The sequence below is a fragment of the Rhipicephalus sanguineus genome, chromosome 5 (assembly GCF_013339695.2).
Source record: "Rhipicephalus sanguineus isolate Rsan-2018 chromosome 5, BIME_Rsan_1.4, whole genome shotgun sequence".
In the NCBI taxonomy this organism is placed as follows: Eukaryota; Metazoa; Arthropoda; class Arachnida; order Ixodida; family Ixodidae; genus Rhipicephalus; species Rhipicephalus sanguineus.
This window is the reverse complement of record NC_051180.1, coordinates 5,320,866-5,339,793: the sequence shown is the minus strand read 5'-3', so window position 1 is coordinate 5,339,793 and position 18,928 is coordinate 5,320,866. Positions and strand designations below refer to the sequence as shown.

At 48.3% G+C, this 18,928-nt stretch overlaps 1 protein-coding gene across 1 annotated transcript in view; it reads right to left on the bottom strand.

Moving 5' to 3' along the window:
• LOC119393137 (nephrin) overlaps positions 1 to 18,928 on the bottom strand; it is a 609,317-nt gene that overhangs the window by 40,592 nt on the left and 549,797 nt on the right. The window contains exons 9-10 of the mRNA XM_037659957.2: positions 16,710 to 16,838; positions 1,099 to 1,126 (exon numbers count right to left, since the gene is read on the bottom strand). Of these exons, the coding sequence (XP_037515885.1) occupies positions 1,099 to 1,126; positions 16,710 to 16,838 (157 nt within the window). The remainder of the gene's footprint in view (positions 1 to 1,098; positions 1,127 to 16,709; positions 16,839 to 18,928) is intronic.

The window sequence follows — 18,928 nt, the reverse complement described above, 5'->3', positions numbered from 1 at the left end:
GAGGGCGCCTGAGGAAACGGCAACTTCGCACTCCGCTTGTGGCCTTTACGCGGCGCGCACGACTGTAATATTTTGCAGAGCAGTTCACAGCTGTGTCAGCTTTCCGCAGGATGTGTTTTTTTCAACAAATCCAAGGGGTGCTTCTGACCCCTTTAAGAGCTTTCACTGAATATCTTAGTTAGCTTACTGCTTTTTTTTTTTCGACCTATGCTGCAAACGTTTCTTGATCATTTTGCCTGCTCACCAGGTACTGCTTCCATCTGCATTGCTTCTGAAAGTGACTTCCTCCCCACTCTTCCTCCTCAAACCTGCCATCCCAAATTGCCGCTGTCCACCAACTCACTTTAACATACATATGTACCTTTTGTCGAACACGAAGTCTAATTTTTTTACTATTGAAGTTGAATATGCCTTCATGGCGGCCCCGGCCACTCGTTCTCGCTTAGATAGATAGAATACTAAACAAACAAACAAACAAACAAACAAACAAACAAACAAACAAACAAACAAACAAACAAACAAACAAACAAACAAACAAATGAATGAATGAATGAATGAATCAATAAATAACGTATCTCGTACAGTGGAACACAAGATGTGCAAACACAGTACAATCCAATAACACATGGGACTCAAGTATTCGAGCAAGAGTTCAAATAAGTAAAACAAGCTCACATAGGTACAAGGGAGGTCAAGCATTCCCAGGAAATCCAACAGCACCTTTTTTTCACGATCTGGGTGCACTTGGCAATTTCTGTTTGTTTTTCCTTGCGCGACAGAGTACGGGCCCCGTATCTCAACATTTCGGGGGCGGGAGAAGCCACTGTGTAGATGCGGGAAGAACACGCAAGGTGGAACGCGTGCCGTTGTCCCTTTCGCGGTAAACATTGTCCTGATGCAAATACGGCGGGCGTGAAATTTATCTGATATCGGGTATTGGTGACCTATTGTCAAAAAAGGCGGAATGTCAACATACAGGACAGAAGCTTCTCAAAAACCATTCCTCCTTGTTGGACGATTTCTCATTAATCCATCTTCCTTTGAAATTCCTATTTCTATTGGACTTTGGCATAATAATATCATAATACATGAACTTACTTGTCGTCCTTCTTGAGTCGTTTTTGGGCTGGAAAGAAGAAAAAAAACGAAAACCAGACATTAAGTCTGAGCTAAGGACAAAAATGACAGAAGCGAAAAACTTTTATTACAACACAACGTTAACAACGTTCATCAAGGATAACCCATTAAAATTTTGGAAAACAATACTTCCCTCTCTCATGACTCTACAGCATTCATTATCAGCGATCAAACTTGCACCGATCCTGTCGCCATTTCTGAAGGCTTCAATAGATATTTTCACTCTGTCTTGAGCCAAGATGATGGTTCTCGTCCTCCATTTATACATAGTTCGGAACACTCGTTGCCGGGTCTCGAGGTAACTCACGCTGGAGTTCTTAACCTGTTGCTGAAAACTGACACGACTAAAAGTGCGGGACCTGATGCCATACCCAACATGTTTTTGAAGAGATACTCAGAATGGAATGCCCATTATCTTACAGTGATCTTCAATAAATCTCTGGACACTTCAACTGTTCCCAAAGCATGGAAAATCGCCAGCGTCATTCCAGTATTTAAATCTGGTGATAAGCAGCATATAGCAAATTATAGACCAATATCTCTTATTTCGACTTGCTGTAAGCTTCTTGAACACATTATTCACAAGCATATTGTACAGTATTTAACTTTCCACAATCTTCTCTCACAAAGCCAGCACGGCTTTCCCTCTGGTTTCTCCACCGTCACGCAACTCATTGAGTTTACACACGACATAGCTTCTGCACTCAATAGTCACGATGAACTAGACGCTATTTTCATTGATTATTCGAAAGAGAGAGAGAGAGAGAATTTATTTACAGAAAGGCAGAGAGGTCGGCCTGAGCTATAGTTTGCTCTGGCCTGCTACTCTACACTGGGGAGGGGGGACAGGGGAGCGAAAGAGTGATGAATGACGATGGTAAGGTAGGGAGATGAGAATATAGTTCGTGACGCTGGGGCAAATCTAAAGACGTGCATCCAGTCCAGTGGCTTGTAAGAAGGCTACGACTGCTTCTATGACCACACTTGTGCTGCTGACGTCAGGCCAAGGACCTAGCACAACCTCATCGGTTAAAGGCCTACTATGATACTGCCCAATCGATGAGATCAGTTTTTGTCGTTCTCGTGCCTTTTGACATGGTCTGCCACGAAAAGCTTCTATGTAAACTGCGAGCAATATTAAAAGGGTCTAAATTAATAGACTGGATCACTGACTATCTACACTTAAGATCTCAGTTCGTTACTTTTAAGCGCACGCATTCTTCATCGGTAACAGTCACATCTGGAGTACCTCAGGGTTCAGTGCTCGGACCTCTGTTATTTGTGATTTTCATTAATGATGTAGTAAGTGTTATTAATAACACCAACGTTAAGTTGCGTCTATATGCAGATGACTGTGTCCTCTACCGCACTGTTACTGATGCTAGTGATCAACAAGAATTAAACAAGGTATTTTCAATGTTCTGCGAATGGCGTGATAGGCGGCAAATAAAAATGAATTTTACCAAAACAGTCGCCATGACTTTCGGTTACAAAAAGAAGCCGTTGAATTACTCTTACAATGCCAATGGTAGTTACTTGTCCCAAGTTAGTGAGTTCAAATATCTGGGTGTCATTTTTTCACATAACCTCAAATGGCACGCCCATATCAATCATACCTCTGCAAAAGAGCTTCGAAAACTCGGTTACTTAAAGCGAACTTTAAAAAATGCAACGTTGGAATGTAAGCTGACTGCCAACAAATCACTAGTTCGTCCGATACTAGATTACGCTTCAACTGTATGGTCTCCTCACTTCACGTGCGACATAACGCAGCTAGAATCAATCCAGAAAAAAGCTATCAGATTCATCTCCGGTCGTTATGATCGCAGCTTCTCACCTTCATCGCATGCTCACATCTTATCGTTGCAGACTTTGGAGCATATAGGCGCAAACGCGAACGCGTAATTTTACTGCACAAGATCGTCCACACGCCATCCGGTATTCACGCACCCTTCTCTTTTGTACCCGCTAATAAACGTGTCACTAGGCAAACCCACAGACTAAACATTATTCCTTTCAGGACACACATTGACTGTTTTAAATTTTCGTTTTTTCCATTCACTGTTGAAATCTGGAACAACTTGGATGGTTCGCTTCGCGCATTGACTCATGATGAGTTCGTTGACAAACTACGAATACACATCTAGTTTTAATCTGTCTGCATTGTCTTAGCGGTTGTCTTTTTCTGTATTGCCATCAACGTTTGTACTCGCACCTGATGAAAGATTTTGTTGTACAGCTATGTAAGCATATCGTATCTTTATCTGTTTGTATTATCTGAGTGTTTCTTTAATTTGCTGTTTGTACTAATATATGTACCCACTCCTGCTATGTCCCGAAATCGAGACAGCAGTATTTATCAATAAAAAACGCGATTAAAACAAAAGAAAAAAGTCACAGTTTCGCCGCAACGGCGAAGCAATGAATGCGATAGCAACAAATTGGAATGTAACGCGAAGAACAGAAAGCAGCTCAAAATTTCCAGTGCGTCGCTCAAGCGCAAAGGACGCACGAAAAGAACACACACAGGGCGAGCGCGAACTATCGAGTGTCACAGTTGTTACTTATTTCTGTTTGAACAGCGTGCTCGTTTCGCAAACGCGGCCGCTGCAGCGAGCGAAGTGACCTTTGTACGCTCTGTAACTTCAGCGCGGACATCGCGGTGAAAGCACAAGACATACAACCCCCCTGCTCCCTCCACGAGGCGCACGCAGGCGACCACGCCTTGTAGGGCGAAGTGCACCGAGGCGCGCGCGCGCAACGCTACGTGCGGGGCGATGACCTTTAAAGCGCGCCCCTCGCGCACTTCGCGCCATCTCGCTGGTGAGTAAGAAAACATGCTGAAGTAAATGGTGTATATAAATAGTTCGCCGTTGAAGCTCAACGAACAGCTTAAATTTGCCGATTGTCCCTCACAAAAGCAGGCACCAGGATCCTCCTGGAGGCAGGGCTGCAACTCCTGTTCATGCCCCCCGAGAAAGACAAGATCTCCTCAGCGATAAGAGGGGCCATATGCGTCGACCCGCTCCCCAGGAACATCCATCCCGTGCACAATGAAGGGCGAAGAAAAGCAAGACCCGACATCCTGGGGAAGATCGATTTCAGCTCAACCGCTCTCTTTGTTGATGCAGCCAGATACTGGAAGAAGGACGCGTATGTCGTCACAGTCGTCAATTCCAAGGGATCATTAGTTAACGCGGCCACGGTGGTCACTGGCTTCACTCACGAAGCCGAGGAACTGGCTATCGCGGTAGCTCTGCAAGAACGAAGAAGGGACGTCACCATCTTTTCAGACTCGAGAACTGCCATCAGGTCATTTTCATCTTTCGTCGTCTCCGCCGCAGCCGCAAGCATTGTGAATAAGAAGACTACTGAGGCTAACGAAGGGGAAGATCCCCGAATATATGGTTCCCGGCCCACATTTGTAACATCTCATCCTCCCCAACCAGCAACACTAACGAGAGGGCTCACCAGCTAGCGCGTGAAGCTACCCACGGCGGTGGTCAGCCATCTCAGACAGGACAGGAACGGGCATGCATGGACTTCAAGGATCCATTATTATCATTCCACGAGATCACCTCAGCTCACAAACTAGGGCGCAGGCTCTTCCCCCCTCCATACCCTAAATTGATTAAAGCGCAAGCGGTCACACTACGACAACTACAGACAAAAACGTACATCACTCCAGCCATGCTAAACAGAATCGATCCATACTTTTCACCTCACTGTCAGCACTGTAATCACGCGCACTGCAATTTCGAACATATGCTCTGGCTGTGCCCCTTTAATTCGCGGTTAGGATTATCAGACAAACCCTCCTGGGAGGCTGCCATGCGCAGCATGGAACTCAACAACGAACTCCTGGCAGTCCAGAGGGCCCGGGACATCGCCGAGAGGCTCCAGCTTCCGACACTTTCCTGGGTGGAGCTACCTGGCTGAGCTAGCGGGACCTCCAGTCGCGTTCAGCTTCTGCCACTTTTGGACAACAGTAAAGTTCTCATTCACTCGCCATTAGCATGCTGGAAAACGGTACTCTTCGTGGCCTAGCCGTCTAACGCCGCGCGCTGCGGAGCGAGAGGTCGGCCGTTGTTCGATTCCGCGCGTTGGAAAGTATATTTCTGAATTATTTTTCTTTGTGGCTTTATATATATATATATATCAGCCGAGACTGTCCATATAATCGCTATCGTAATAAAATATGGCAGGCAGTTCTCACGCATTGTGGGAATCGATTTAGTCAGCGACCGTAGCAGCCATGTCGACTACACTGGCGTTAAAACTGCCGCTCTTTGTCCGACGTAACGTCCCCACTCCCGTTCGAGCAGAGTTGTCAGTTTTACCGCAAAGTGAGACACGGTGCGATAATGTGCATGTCGTAAGTAGCCGCGGTCGGTGTATTCGAGCAATGCTTGACAATGGCTTGAGTACTCTTTATTACGTTGTTATCGAAGCGGATAATCAACACTGGAACCCCAATTGGCGTCACCGCGACATGACGTTTTTATAGGGTTTCTTTTCTAGCAGTTAACACTCGACTGCCATGCAGAATGCCGGGGTTCGATTCCGGCTCGAGCCGCGATTTTATTCTTTGCTTCCATCAGGACTTCTCTCTCGTCGACAACATCTTCCACGCTGGCACCAGATTTTCTGCGACGTGAGCTCCATAACGCTTTTGCGTAAAGATTGCCACAATTTATTCTTGCTGTCTCTTGGTTGATATAAACTGTAAATCACCTGTGGCGCATACCCGTATAGCACGGCTGTGTTACGCGGGTGTATGCCACGCGTTACTGGTGGAAAGGGTTTCGTGAAGTACGCGACAGGATATTCACGTTATTCGTGGGTGTGGCATGTGAATCGTGTTCGTCATACACCCATACCCTACTATGCCAATTTTGCTAAATACCAAGTTAAGGAGACGACCACGAGAGCCCCCAGACGTAGGCGGATAGATAGATAGATAGATAGATAGATAGATGGATAGATGGATAGATGGATAGATAGATAGATAGATAGATAGATAGATAGATAGATAGATAGATAGATAGATAGATAGATAGAAACGGCGGAAGTGCCCGTGGTTCGCCAAGAAATGCTTCACATCTATTGTAAAATGAAAGCCGCGATGTACATTTCAAGATGTTGTAGTCATAATAAATATGGCCAGATAAATGAGGCTATCATATAATTTTATTTCTCTTCGTGCATACAAAAGCCAAACAAAGTCATGCATTTTTCGAACCGGTACTACGCTAAAGCACCTAAGTGTCCAGTGCGACAGTTGGTGGCGTTCACGTTTTGCGAAATTTAACATCACTGCCCTTGAACGGCAACGACTAAGCACACTTAAAGGGACACTGAAGCACTTTAAAAGAAAAAAAAACAAGGTTATCGTGTCATGTTAAGTAATTTCGTGCGGCAAACTCGAAAATGAAGTCAAAAGTTTGCATCGACCAACGCAAATAACTTTATTTTGCCAAAAACGAGCAACAGGCGCCTCGGGCGGCATTGCGAGTCTCGCCACCGCCTGTGATTGGTCGAAGCTCCGTGACATCATCGAGGTCATCGTGAAGACAGCTGACGGCGCATTCCAGCAGGCGATGCCGCGTTTTTTTTTTTTTTTTTATTGAAACCGGCGTGCAGTTGCTGTTATGGCGAAATCTGGCAGTCGTAACGAGTTCACTGTATATCCGTACATGTTCGAGCCGGTGGCCGCTTAAAGAGCGACGACCGAAGATGCTGCCAGCGCCGAGGCACAAGAAAGCGTACCCCAACCGGTAACCTTCACAGGCGTCGGAAACATAGACTGGTACGTGCGAGATGCATGTTAGTGCTTAATTTCACTGCAGTAAACAGATAGAAATGATACGTTCAGCCGTAGATATTAAATCCGATAAGGAACAGCAGCAATGGCACTCGCTTTTAGCCTCGTATTGGCAGGGTCCGCGCTGCGCGCGCACATCGTGCGACAACATCAGCTGTTCGTGAATTTCACTGCTCAAAGTGCAGCCAAGGTAAATGTAAATGGTAGCGAAGCTTCCATAGCAGCCCATACGTTCAGAAAATGGCTGCTCGTCAGCTGCTCATAGAGTTACTGTATATGCTACCTTTAGGTAGCAGAGTTGCGCCACTGTTTTCCGGACGCCGCTCGCTCTGCCTTCGATGGTTCCAGCAACGCTATTCGCCGAGCGCCGTCACGTGGTCATAGGTGGCTCATTTGCGCTGCGGAGAAGCCAACACTTCCCAGGCGACGCCGACACTCCGTAGATTCCGGCGGCTCAAGGTCGGTTGACATCGGCGCTGTTGTTATTAGACAGTTATTAGTTTAGCGCTAGCGTGATAGCGGGGGTTAAGGGAATTTCGTTACCGTGCCGCAAACGTTCGTTGTGGACAGCGTGTTTTAGCTTAGCGGAATAGCGCTTACGTGCCCAATCTGGGACGGTGGCGCCACCTAGAGGATGGTGAATGCGTTAAAAAAAAGTGAGCAGAAAAGACTGAGAATTCTCGCCTGTATACCCGCACGACGCAATATTACTACTTTTTGTATATTTGCTTGCGTTCACTGTTTTAGAATGTGACGAGTGCAATAAAAGCCCCATGAAGATCTGCTGTTTAAATCAACGCTGTTACTCTGTCGCGCGAGCGCGGCTCCTGCGCGGGTGGTGAGCGGCTTTCCCGCAAGACTTCGGAGCCCAAGATGGCGTACCTTGGCGCAACTCTGCTACCTAAAGGTAGCATATACAGTAACTCTAGCTGCTCATGGGGCTTAGCGCCATCTGTGTGAGGAGGGAACACTTCCGGCGGAACAAAAAATAAAGCGGATGTGACGCAGTATCCGGTAAAAAAGCGACGTCATTTTGTTGGCACTATCGCGAAATTTGACCTCAAAATATTTTTCTTAGGCCCCTGATCGCTAAGGACTCGCGCTACGGCGAGCCGGCAAGCCCTTGGCGAATGCGCTTGAAGCCAACGCTAGCTAAACTAATATCGACCCGTGACTAAAGAGCGGTGTTTAAGTGTACCGTCGCGCAATTCGCCTTGGTTTTACCAAAAAACTTTATTCTTTGAGCTTTTATTCTGCGTTTGTGTCATCTTCCACAGCGTGAATAAAGTAGGAAGTAGCGTACCTCTCATGTTTGCAGCGTTGCTTATTTGCTTCGCACATGCGCAGGGGACTTAAAGAGCGCATTGCATGCGTGCTTCAGTTCTAACGAGAAGAAATGACGCCTGGTCACGCCAAAATAATGATATTTCAGTTTTATTCAATGATCACAATAACGCAATTTAACACACCCTACACAATGAGCAACAAATCTCATAATAAGTACAAAAAGTGTGTACACTACGTGCACTATGTTTTGCCTTTTGTTCCGATAAATTAACCTTACGTGTAACGTATCAACACATGCGAATTGTAGTGATTGTAGCGCGACAGATAACTTAGTGATCTGCTCACCAATAACAGGAAATATAATAGGCACCGCGTGTTCACGAAGGAAACCGGGCAGCAGGAATACTGATCCATGGAAATCCAGCAAGCACACTACTCCGAACCGTTGCCCCGGTGTCTTATCTAGAAGAGAGGGCTCGCCAGGCGTACGCGTGGTGCTATTGTATCCTTCGAACACCACATCGTTTCCGCGAGTACCGAGGAAAGGGTTCGGCGTGAAATGTTAGCCGCCTCGTGCCGCTGTCCGTTGAACACCGTAGCCAACACGTTCACCAACGATGAAACGCACCTCGCAACTTCGCGCACACCAAAATCAAATTCTCACCGCAATAATACACAGAACGCATGCAAGTGTGAAACACCAGAACATCTGAGGGGGCGTGTCGCCGCAGAAGAACTTACGAGCGCGCCTTTCCATGCACCGCAAGGGCTGCACTGAATGACAATGACGTGGGCCTCTCTTCAGGGGGCGCTAAGAAAAAGGTTTTTCGTAAGAATTAAACACTGTCGTACATTCTTGGCACATTGCGCCTACATAATATTGTTCAGGAAATAAATGTAATTTGTAAAACATAAAGATTGCTTTACGTTTGAATAAAACTTGATTTTTCGCTATTTGTGTTTGTTCCCTCCAAACATAGTCGCGCTTCAATCGCAGCACCCATAACTCCCCTTGCTGGTGTCGTTGGCAATAGGTTCTGAACCGTTTTTCGCCCGAAGCTTCGCGACCTATTTGAATCGACCTTGGTGCAGCGTTGTTGACGCAATCAGTATCACACTTCGCAGCGGGCAAGAAGCATGTGATGAGCCAGAGACATAGAAAACAAGCACACGAGATCCGCTCTTTGCCGCAGTGGTGACATGTGCTCCGAACTGCGCTGAAATGTTGTGCAGTGGCGTAGCCAGCCAATCTTTTTTTGCCATAGCATATTGCCACGTGCGTTTCTTATTATCACTTTTGCTGTATTCGGTTTTCGCCCACAAAGACTGTCAGCAACGCTAAGCGCAAACCGCGCCTCATTGTTCGAGTTGCTTCGCGATTATTGTAGATCGTTTTGTTAAGATTGCGCGCAAGACGCGAACACTCGAGCTTATTCGAGAACTTACGCGACAACCAGCGATAACGCTGGAATATTCGACGGCACATGTATAAATGCCGACGCGTTTCACCGCTTGTCAATTGATCGACGGTCGACGCTCTGTTCGCCGCTATCAGTGTATTGCTGTAGTTTGACTTTCGGTTTACCGGCTACAAGTTCGGCCAAATAAAGATTTTCATCTCTGACGTACTGACTTCTGCCTTCGTCAACGTCACGAGCACGTGACATCTGGTGGAGGTGCTGCTTCATGATCCGGACGCCACCGCGGGGCGCTGACCCAAGCCCAAGCCGCGACGAGGACGACGGCAAGGAAATCCCGGATCGTCGTACAAGCCGCAGGCAGAAGGGACTGCAGCCAGAGCACGGGCTCCTTCCCGAAAAACCGAGGCAGCCGCAGATCCCAACATCGACCCCAGCGACGATGACCGACCCCGTGCAGCCTGCGCCGATACTTCTTCGGCAGCACAAGGAGCCGCCAACATTCCGCGGATCGTCGTTCGAAGACCCGGAAAGCTGGCTCGAAGCCTACGACCGAGTCGCCCTTTTCAATGCCTGGACCAGTGAAGACAAGCTACAGCATGTCTACTTCGCCTTGGAGGACGCAGCTAGAACATGGTTCGAGAACCAAAACCGAACCCTGACAACATGGGACGTTTTTCTCGCCAGGTTCCTGGCAACATTCAACAGCGTCGTCCGCAAGGAGAGGGCCGAGGCTCTGCTCGAAACCCGCGGGCAGCTGCCAAACGAAAACGTGGCACTCTTCACAGAAGAAATGACGAGACTGTTCCGCCACGCTGACTCCGAGATGCCCGAGGAGAAGAAAGTTCGCTTCCTCATGCGAGGAATCAAGCAGGAGCTGTTCGCGGGACTGATCAGAAATCCACCCAAGACCATCCAAGAATTCCTCGCGGAGGCAACAACCATCGAGAAGACGCTCGAGATGCGCACCCGGCAGTACAATCGTCGCGCATTTAAATACAGCGCAGCTGTTCACGCCCTCGGCTCCGACAACTTGCGCGAGACGATCCGAGCAATCGTGCAAGAAGAGTTGCGAAAAATTCTACCTTCACCGCAACCTCAAGTAGATTCCATCGCCGACGTCGTGCGCCAGGAGATCCAGCAGTCACTGGGCGCGCCTCAGCTAGCAGAGCCGCAGCCGCAAGCTATGAGCTATGCTGCTGCAGCCCGCCGTTATGCTCCTCCTCCACGCCCACGCCAAGACGCCACACCACCGTAGTACCGTCGCCAGACGCCGCCACCGCCACAGACGCCCTACCGTCCGCCTGTCGGCCAGCGCTACGCGCCAAGAAAGACCGACGTTTGGCGCGCCCCTGACAACCACCCGCTCTGCTACCACTGCGGGGAGGCCGGCCACACGTACCGCCGCTGCCAGTACCGACAGATGGGACTACGCGGATTCGCCGTCAGCGCGCCTCGCCCGCAGCCAGGCGAACGGCCTCGCGACATCGACGACTATCTCACCGGAGCACAGTGGCAAGGACGACGACCTTCCCACTCGCCGTCGCCCGGCCGCTACATGTCACCGCACCGCCGGCAGTACACTGGCCCAAACCGGGGCCGGTCGCCTAGCCCGTACCCGGGAAACTAAGGGCAGCAACCGACGGAGGTGCGGTTGCTGTACGACGAAATGCCTAAGATCCTCCGCGGCCGCTGACGACGACAACGGGACAACAAGTCCTGCCGTCGGCAGGACGACAACAAGTCCTGCCGACGAAACCTCGCGGACCGAAGGCCACGTGCGTTTCTTATTATCACTTTTGCTGTACTCGGTTTTCGCCCACAAAGACTGTCAGCAACGCTAAGCGCAAACCGCGCCTCATTGTTCGAGATGCTTCGCGATTATTGTAGATTGTTTTGTTGAGATTGCGCGCAAGACGCGAACACTCGAGCTTATTCCAGAACTTACGCGACAACCAGCGATAACGCTGGAATATTCGACGGCACATGTATAAATGCCGACGCGTTTCACCGCTTGTCTGTTGATCGACGGTCGACGCTCTGTTCGCCGCTATCAGTGTATTGCTGTAGTTTGACTTTCGGTTTCCCGGCCTCATCATCATCATCATCATCAGCCTGTCTACGCCCACTGCAGGGCAAAGGCCTCTCCCATGTTCCGCCAATCAACCCGGTCCTGTGCTTTCTGCTGCCACGTTATACCTGCAAACTTCTTAATCTCATCTACCCACCCAATTTTCTGTCTCCCCCTCACGCGTTTGCCATCTCTTGGGATCCAGTCAGTTAGCCTTAATGACCACCGGTTATCCTGCCGACGTGCTACGTGCCCGGCCCATATCCATTTCTTCTTGATTTCAACTATGATGTCCTTAACCCCCGTTTGTTCCCTGACCCACTCTGCTCTCTTCCTGTCTCTTAAGGTTACACCTATCATTTTCCTTTCCATCGCTCGCTGCGTCGTCCTCAGTTTAAGTTGAACCCTCTTTGTAAGTCTCCAGGTTTCTGCTCCGTAGGTAAGTACCGGTAAGATGCAGCTGTTATATACCTTCCTCTTGAGGGATAGTGGTAGATTACCATTCATGATTTGATAATGCTTGCCGAATGAGCCCCAACCCATCCTTATTCTTCTAGTTATTTCACTCTCATGGTTCGGCTCCGCTGTTACTACCTGTCCTAAGTAGACGTACTCCTTTACAACTTCCAGAGTCTCGCCACCTATCGCAAAGCGCTGTTGTCTGCCAAGATTGTTCCACATCACTTTAGTTTTATGCATATTAATTTTCAGACCTACTCTTCTACTTTCGGTATCCAGTTCAGTAATCATGAGCTGTAATTCGGCTCCCGCGTTACTCATCAATGCAATGTCATCAGCGAATCGTAGGTTACTGAGATACTCTCCATTAACTCTTATCCCTAACTCTTCCCAATCTAGGGCCCTGAAAACCTCCTGTAAACACGCGGTGAATAACATTGGAGAGAGCGTGTCTCCGTGCCGTACACGCTTCTTTATTGGGATTCTGTCGCTTTCTTTATGGAGGACTATAGTGGCTGTGGATCCGCGGTACATTTCTTCCATTATGTTTATATAGGCTTCGTCGATGCCTTGATTCCGCAGTGCCTGCATGACTGCTGATGTCTCCACCGAATCAAATGCCTTCTCGTAATCTATGAAGGCTATGTATAGGGGTTGATTGTATTCCGCGCATTTCTCTATCACCTGATTGATAGTATGAATATGGTCTATTGTTGAGAATCCTGTACGAAATCCTGCCTGGTCCCTTGGTTGATTGAACTCTAATGTCGTATTAATTCTGTTAGCAATTACTTTTGTAAATAGCTTGTAGACAACGGACAGTAAGCTGATGGGCCTGTAATTTTTCAGGTCCTTGACGTCCCCTTTCTTATGGATTAAGATGATGTTGGCATTCTTCCAAGATTCTGGTATCCTCCCTGTTGAGAGGCACTTCGTATACAGGGTGGCCAGTTTCTCTAACATAATCTCTCCACCGTCTTTCAACAGGTCTGATGTTACCCGATCCTCACCAGCTGCTTTGCCTCTTTGCATTCCCTTTAGGGCTTTCTTTACTTCTCCTGTCAATACTGGTGGGATGTCAGATTCCTCTGCGCTATTACTCCTTCTTACGTTATCATCCTGAATGCCTCGGCTGCTGTACAGATCTCTGTAGAACTCTTCCGCTACCTCAAGTATTCTATCCATATTGTTTGTGACCTTGCCTTCCTTGTCTCTTAATGCATACATCTGATTTTCCCGGCCTCACGTTCGGCCAAATAACGAGTTTCATCTCTGACGTGCTGACTGCTGCCTTCGTCAACGTCACGACCACGTGACAATATAGAGCACAAAATGACACTCGACCACATCTTCCTGCCCTGCCCCCACTTCAGATCAAGGAGGTGCCCCCACCCCACCCCTGAAAAAAGTTTCTGCCTACGCCCCTGATCTTGCGCATGGATAGTTTAGCTCATATATTGCAGTTCTGTTTACAATGTCGTCGCTTTTTCGGAATTCTGGCCAGTACTACAATGATGGTGTGTTAAAATGCAAACGGTAAATTAGCTGCGTCATAAGTATGCGACTGTCGTGTAGAGTACCTGATTTCGAGATCTCATCGTAAGCCGTATGAAAGCGTTTAACACGGAAGCACCTTACGTCCTGGGCGAGGGCACCCTCAGGTGCGGGAACACAGAAGGAAGCGCGTCGCTGTTCAGTCGCATAAACTTGCTCGTCAATCCCAGCGACTGCATCAGAGACGGGCTTCGTACGTAGTCGCTGCCACGGAAGTGCTTAGAGCACAGCACACTTGCTCTCGTAGGTTTGAAGTCTTTTCTTTTAATTACAGTGACCCAGTTTGCAGCCATCTTCTGATCCCGAGGAAACTTATGACAATCGACCTCATCGCGACCGAAAGTGTTGTAGCAGCCATAAGCCGCGCAGTACTGCGGCATCGCGAGTCCGCTTCAACCCACTACAAACACAACTAGTGAATGTCGGACAGCAAAAATCTCTAATCGAAACAAGAGAACGGTGCAATGGCAAGAAATCCCTGCGAATTGGCACACCTAATGCTTCGCTAGGCAGCAGGTCGCAGCAGAAACCACGAAAAACCGAAACAAACAGGCCCTGCTCGTTCCTGCCGATGACGTCACCTCTCCACGTTTCTCTCTCTGCCGTCCTCCTCCCACGCGCTTCGCGCGCGCCGTGGGGGCGTTCCCTCGGCCAAAGTTTGCTCGCTTATAGCGCCGTTGTTTAGTCGAACATCGAGAAAAAAACATTCGCAGGCATGTTGTAAGAGGTCGCAGATACCGAATTTGCAATAAATTCGCGAATTCAAAACCGCTTCAGTGATCCTTTAATGCGAGACCACTATTTGGGTCATAATGCGACCGCGCTGTCATGAGAAAGCCGTGGCAGAAAAAACGGCACAAAAAGTACGCCATCATCGAAGTTGTAGCCGTGGTTGTTGGAAAACCGAGCGATCGGGAAGCGAACGTTGGTGGGCGATTGAGTAAATGCCCCCCCCCCCCCTCACACACACACAGTGGGCAAGGCAGAGCGGGCGGCTGCGGGCAAAGCAAGTAGGCTGCAGCGTGCTGGTGTGAAAGATAAAAGGCGCGTTCAAGCAGCCTCCGTTATGTGTTTGGCGGTAGCTCAGTGGGCTAAACGCCCGCCAGTCATGGTCGCGGACCGAGAGGTCGTGGGTTCGAGTCCTGTCAACGGAACTTTTTCTTTGCCATCTGATGGCGTTCATTTTGCTGACGTATTTCCGTGACGGAAACACGTCATTAAAGTCTTGGTGGACCCCGGCACAAAACACTTTCAAGAAAATTTAGGCGATTTTAATGTTGATTTATGTGTCTTGAATAGCGCTAGCCCTTAGAGTTCGGTGCGCGGAGGAGTGCGAGGAGGGCGCGATGCGAGCGCCGCCATGCGGAGAAGACCGGCGCGCCGCCAAGCGAGCGCCGTGCGAAGCACACGTTACCACGGAGCCGGCGCGTAGCGGAGCGAAGGGGGACGCGAGGGGCTGACTAGCCATATGCCTAGATAACCACCAAACGTCAATTTCCTACCTTCACTTACGTCGAACCAATGTGTTCGTTCGTGCAGTTTCAATGCGCACCCTTCAATGAATTTTCATTTGTTATTGCAGTAAACATTTTGGAATGCCGTCCTGAAAAATCACCGCGGATGAAGGCGACGAAGGCATCTCTCAGATTCTCGAAGACAATAGACTTGCACCGGCGCTTATAGACCAACGGCGACATTGTGACTGTGTGCTCCCTTTCAAACTCCCCTATCCCTGTCCCCATTGGTGGGTAGCATAACTGTTTTTCAACACTGGCTAACATCCCGGCCTTTGCTCTCTCTCTCTCTCTCATGTTGCTTCCTTCCTTCATTAATTATGCGGGCCATTCACTGCCCCTGTCCTGTACTAAACTTATGCTCGTACATCATGTGTATCATATGCAGCGCTTCGAAGGGTCCTGAGCCACTATTCCAAGTAATCATCGAATGACCTCAGTATCCAAGTTTATTGTCTCACGAGCCGATTGCCGCAAAAATTCCTCGAATCCCTCAAGAACGTGCGGAGGGAATTGACGCACGATTTAAGCGCTTTATCTCTCCTTTCCTGCCGACAAGCGCGCTAGAAACTACACAGGGAGGGATGGCACGGGGGAAACAAATCCCGTCAGCGCGCGTCATGACCTTGATCCCTCTTTTGATTCCGAAGAGCGCTAGTGTGGCTACTGTGTAATGTTAGCACCCCGTGAGACGCGCCGCCGGCACGTGGCGGAACCCAACGGCAAGGAGGATATCTGATCCAAACGCCACCCTAGATTTATGTCACCTATTTGCCAGTAGCATGCCATCTAATGTTTAACGCCAAAGAGCAGGCGCCGGTCGCTCGGAAGAGACTGAGCACAGCACTTTGTACGAAGAGACATGGCAACCTCGCGCTCCGCTTCTAAACTCTTCTTGCTACGCACGACTGCAGAATTGGCTGAGCTGTTCATAGCAGTGTCTGCTTTCCGCAAGATGTGTGTTTGCACCAGCCCGAGTGGTGGAACCGACAAACACGTCGTGCCTTCACTTCTTCCCCGTCCTTTTAGCTCTATATCTGTTTTCCTCAAGATGACGTATGACTTCAATCTTTGCTTTACTTTTGTTATGTTTACCATTATTTCTTTTTCTTTGGCTATATACTGCGCAGGTGTATATTGCGCGGTTGTGATCAATTAACCTTGTAAAATAAACCGTGTTATAAGCACTCACACGATGAGTGTGAGTGCTTCCGACTTCATGCCAGAGCTGAATATTTGAGTACATATCATTTTCGGACTACATTGCACACGCAAAAATACAAGAATATTGTTTAACGACCTGCAATGAAAACCCGATGTTTTTCTCGTCCACTATATTACATCTTCGACAGCAAATATGCTATGCGAAGACTTGGCGAAGTTAACCCAGCAAATACCTTCTCGCCTTCACAATCACCACGTAACAAGGGACAATGAAGACCAACCTTTGTCGTTGTCAGGGCGGTCCCTGAACTTCATGACGATCACTATGGCGATGGCGATGACTGCGAGGCCTCCAATGACAGCCACGAGTGCCGCAAGTAGAGGGCTGAAGTTGAGCTGCCACACACCTTCTGCAAAGAAAAAGGGCCAGCACCGATACGCACACATATCTCTGAACACTCAGCAGTGAAATAAACTCGAAACGAGTAACTCCAGGTTGGCTTTAAATTATTAGGGCCTTAAGTGTCTCGTTGCGCGGGCCCTTGAACGAAACACGGCTGGCGAATGAAATGGTGATAACACCCGCGTGACCTGCGTCCCTCATGACGTCACCATGAGTTCACGCATCTTTAACATTTGTTACTTCATGATGGAGTCATATGACATCATCATGTGACGTCATTAGTTGACATCGTCGCTTACTCAAAGATGGGCCGACCCCGGAGGCAGGCAACACCGACAGAGCTTCAAGTGCGGCGGGGGAGCAATGCAATGGACTGAACGTCAAGGCAATTTAATGGGTTTCTCAGGCAGCGGTTCGTTATGCGTTGCAAGAAGTGTGGTCCCCAATTGTATAACTTAGTGCATTGCTAAATGTCCAGCTGGGATTTCGCTTTGAGTTGCTATAGAGCGTTCTGTTTTGTGGATCCAAGGAGACCTTGGCCGTCACGTTTATTTGGGAAGGATAGTCACGCTGCTGGCATTTCACGGGGTGCGCTGCAGAATGGTCTCTCGTTGCCCTGTCTCGTTTAATAATTATTACACGTGCTACAGCTGCAGCAAGAGCTAGCGAGGGAAAGTATGAGTGAACGGTTTCACAGCTTCAGTTTGATCGTTCAAGAAGCGACAAATTAAGTTGGGCGTAGTGAGTTACTGGCGCGATGCTCCAGAATGCGCTTGGATGTAGCGCTCAGCAAATGTGAACCAATGACATAGCGGTCTTTTGATGAGCGCATGCAAACAGGACACAGTGGCGTCGCAACATTTGTTTTAATTTTTGAATGGGGGAAATATTAAAAATAACGCTACCGAAACATCATATCGACCTTACGCGTTGTCCAGCGTAAGTGTTTTAATGTCCGCCAACAGGAAATACTTTGTTCAACGAAATCAAAGATATCGCGAGATTGAATTAAAACGGAATGCGTTTACTACATGTGTGAGACCAATATTAGAGTATGCCTGCCCACTATGGGATCCATCGGAAGCCAACCTCACTCCTCAGATCGAAAGCATTCAAAATAGAGCGGCCAGGTACGTCCTGGGCAGGTACCGTAGAACAGACAGTGTAACGATGATGAAACAAGAATTGAACTGGGAGTTGTTGTCTTGCGCCAACGGAAGTTAAGGCTGAAATTGTTTTTTCAAATATATAACAACAAGGTAGGCATAAACAAGGATACTTACTTAAAGACACCTTTTTATCTTTCTAAACGTAACGACCACAAACTCAAAATCCGTGAATACCGGCCCAGGACGTACATGTTCGCTAATTCTTTTTTTCCGAAGTGTGTAGCAGACTGGAACAAGCTTTCTGAAAAACAAGTATGTCGTGCAAATGAAGCCTTAATTGTATCTCTGTTGTAACCCCCCCCCCCCACCCACCCTGCTGTAACGCTCAAGGGCAATGCGGGGTAATTCTTGAATAAAGAATAAAGAAAGAATATCAATAAATCGCATCGCCCATAGCCAGCCTGCTGCTTTCTAATTGTTTTACAGCAGAGGTGTTATGAGCGAGCTTTGCCGTGCGTCGTAGGCAGAATATTATCATCACCATAAACGGGAAAGCGCTCGTCGACCGTCCAAGCACTCTGTACAGATGGTTAACAAGAGAAGCTGAAAGGTAGTGGGGTAGTGGGAATTGCCCAATTTCTGTGGCACGTATGCGCTATAGGAATTTTACAGCAGAGCTGTTGTGGTCATCATTTGCTGTGTGTCGTGGATAGAAAATTATAACATTCATGAACCAGCACGCGCTCACCGACCGTCCAAGCACTCTGTACAGATGGTTAACAAGAGAAGCTGAAACGTAGTGGGAATTGCCCAATTTCTGTGGCACGTATGCGCCATAGGAATTTCACAGCAGAGCTGTTGTGGTCACCATTTGCTGTGTGTCGTGGATAGAAAATTATAACCTTCATGAACCAGCACGCGCTCATCGACCGCCCAAGCAATCTGTACAGACGGTTAACAAGAGAAGCTGAAACGTAGTGGGAATTGC